The 2,924-nt window shown below is 45.6% G+C and overlaps 1 protein-coding gene across 1 annotated transcript; it reads right to left on the reverse strand.

Annotated features, from left to right (window-relative positions):
• Nucleotides 1-437: 437 nt before the first annotated feature.
• Nucleotides 438-2,316, reverse strand: LOC120107580 (putative pentatricopeptide repeat-containing protein At1g02420). The gene is given in 2 exon segments (XM_039120908.1): nt 438-1,226; nt 1,228-2,316. Coding segments are annotated over 2 exon segments (1,560 nt in total). The 5' UTR covers nt 2,155-2,316; the 3' UTR covers nt 438-593.
• Nucleotides 2,317-2,924: the final 608 nt, after the last annotated feature.

Below are 2,924 nucleotides of genomic sequence, written 5' to 3' on the forward strand. Positions count from 1 at the left end.
ACATACATATAGTAAAAGCTTTACTTCAGATCTAGCTTATGCAATTGGCATTTTCATATGAATACAAGGTAAACTTCTTGAAATTTAAGTGCAAGGCACACCTGTTAAATGGAACTAGAAGGCTCCAAATTTAAAAACAACACTGTGACAAAAAGTGAGGTACACACATAGACCAGCATCATATACAATAACAAACCTTCATTTAGAGTGCTTGTCTGTTGTGCTGATCGCCAGAAATTCCTCAAGCAATACTTTATTGCATGAGCCAGAAAGATCACCTATTAATGCAAGTCAGTTCATGTGGGGATCATCTCTTTACCAAGTAATGCAAAGTTTTCCACATGGCTACAAACAAATGCATCAACCCAGTCAAATCACAACAGAGAGCAAACCGTCCATGCTCCCAAAAACCACAAATTTAGCAAAATTGTTTCTAATACATATAAGACGGTCAGATGGGAATTGATTGTTTCTACTGAAAATGTTGATCCTGCCTTAAATATTCAAGTTGATATTCCTCCAAACACTAAATGCCCGTTTAAGAAAGACCCTATGCTTAAGTGCATTGATTGAGATACATATTTGTTGTCAATTCAACAGGGATGCAGATTGGAGGATGGTATTTCTGATGAATCATCCACTCTTTCAGTGTCAACTGGACTTAAATGTCCAAACATCGCCATCTTTTCCGACAAATTCCTCAAAGAGTCATGCCTGTTAGCTAGCCGCATCAAAACCTTAATTCTCCTAAATGCAACAGTGCTTGGCTTCTGCCCCTTCTCGACCATCTGAAGGAAACACCTCTCAGCATCATCCAATTTACCTGAATCACAGAGCAAATCAAACAGCACATCAGAGACCAATGTGAATGATCCGAACCCCTTCTCGACCATATCATTCCAAAGCTGAAGTGCCATTGCCACCTTCTCCTGCCGACGGAACAATCTAACAAGAAACATACAAGACTGCGTGTTGGGCAAGCACCCCTCACTCCTCATCCTCTCATACAACCTCCACGCACTCTCCAAATCATTAGCCCAATAAAAGCACCGAAAGAAAAGATTATAGCTCGTCGCATTCGGAGTCAACCCTCTGCCTGCAATCTCCTCCAACAAAGCAAAAGCATCGCCAAGCCTCTTTGCGATGCAATAGTTCCGAATGAGAGCATTATATGCTGCTACATCTGGGTAGCACCCCAGCTCCCTCATATCCTTCAAAACATCTCTAGGCCTTGTCGGGCTGGCCGATCAATCCTAATCCGCCGATCAAGCTAGTGTATGTAATCACATCGGGGTAGATCTCCTCATCTCTCATTTTATCGATCAACTTGTGAGCCTTCTCCACTTGGCAATTTTTGCAGTATACATCAACCAAACAATTATATGTCACCAAATCAGGCTTCACTCCCAACTGAATCATCTCCTCGAAAAACCCCTCGGCGTCTTCCACCGACTTCCAACCAGACAACAATATGTTGAAGGTCTGGAGATCAGGCCTGAACTCATGCTTCAATCTATGGTACACATTCCGGGCGTCGGCCATGCTCTTCTCCTGGCACAGAGTCCTCAACAAAGCATTTAAGCAATTGGTATTGAAGTCGACACAAAGCTTTCGGAACCCTCGGAAGCTCTCGACGGTCTGCCGAACCGAGCAAACCTTGGCAATCCTACCGAGAACTATCTGAACCGTTCTAGTGGTGATCAAGCTGCGATCTTTTCGCTTCATTTCGACCAGCAATCGCCAGATCTCTTCGAATCTCCGGCTTCTGCCCAAGATATAGAGCATGGTGTCGTAGGAGAAGGGAGTGTGATAAAAACCCTTCCTTTTTCCGACGAATTCGAAGAATTCAAGGGCTCGGAAGGGATTCCCGTGGCTGAAGCGAAACCTCTTCAAGACGCGGTCAATCAAATCGTTGGAGAGGAAAATTCCAGAGGATTTCAGGGATTGGATCATGGAATTGTGCGAGGAGGAGGTGGTGATGATGTGGAAGACGGTCCCGACGCTGTCGTGGTGGTCTTGCTCTTCTTCTGCTAGGGTTTCGGTGGAGAAGGGGTTTCGGAGGGAAGGGAGAATGGAGTTTTGGGGATTGAATTGGAGGTGTGGAGGAGCGTTCCTTATCAGTGGAGATTGGATTGGAAAGCGTTTGAAGAGCATTCTTGTTCTTCCGGGAGCAGTTTGAATTCGGGTTTCGCGAGGGTTTTGGGATCGAATTCGGAGGGATGCTGGGGAAGTCGAGCGTGAAACTTAGAGGCTTCCGTAGAATTTGGCATTTACTTATCGGGTTCTCGAACCTGATGTCCAGATTATTACTAGCATGTTCTTTGCCGATAACATTTCAAAATCCACATAGTTCACTCTCGTTGTGGGGAAATCAACCAAAAATGACTCATTGGACCAATCCACCAACCGGCGAACAGACAGATGATTGGTGGCACTTTTTTTTTTTTTTTTTAGGGGTGGTGGTTGGGATGGGCGGACCCCACCTGCGTAGCAACTCCTGCTAGGCCTTTCTTTTACCGAAAAATGTTCGATGCAGGTAGAAATTTTGCTCATACCCTCTCCGACCCGTGAGTCATCCCATGTATGAGTACGTCACCCCACAACCACCTCAGTGCCAGCTGGATCAGATAGCGTTCCCAACGAGCATGTCCAAACGGGGGGGCATGCGGTCCCCAACATTTAATCGACGCCCCGCGCGTTTCGAACCTGGACCACGCTAGTGGAAGCAAAGCCTCATTCCAACTGTGCTACCACCTTGATGGCTTGATGGCACTATTCAAGAAATGAAAGAATCGCATTGAGGTCAAAATGAAAGTTGCTGATGCCTAAGTCCTATTTGGCTATGGCCTGAAAATTTGGAGATATAGAGGGGGCAGATCAATCCACTGCCAATTCACAGTGGTGGAGGAAGGAGTGGTGGTGAA

This window comes from Phoenix dactylifera, unplaced genomic scaffold (genome assembly GCF_009389715.1).
Source record: "Phoenix dactylifera cultivar Barhee BC4 unplaced genomic scaffold, palm_55x_up_171113_PBpolish2nd_filt_p 000909F, whole genome shotgun sequence".
Taxonomy (NCBI): domain Eukaryota; kingdom Viridiplantae; phylum Streptophyta; class Magnoliopsida; order Arecales; family Arecaceae; genus Phoenix; species Phoenix dactylifera.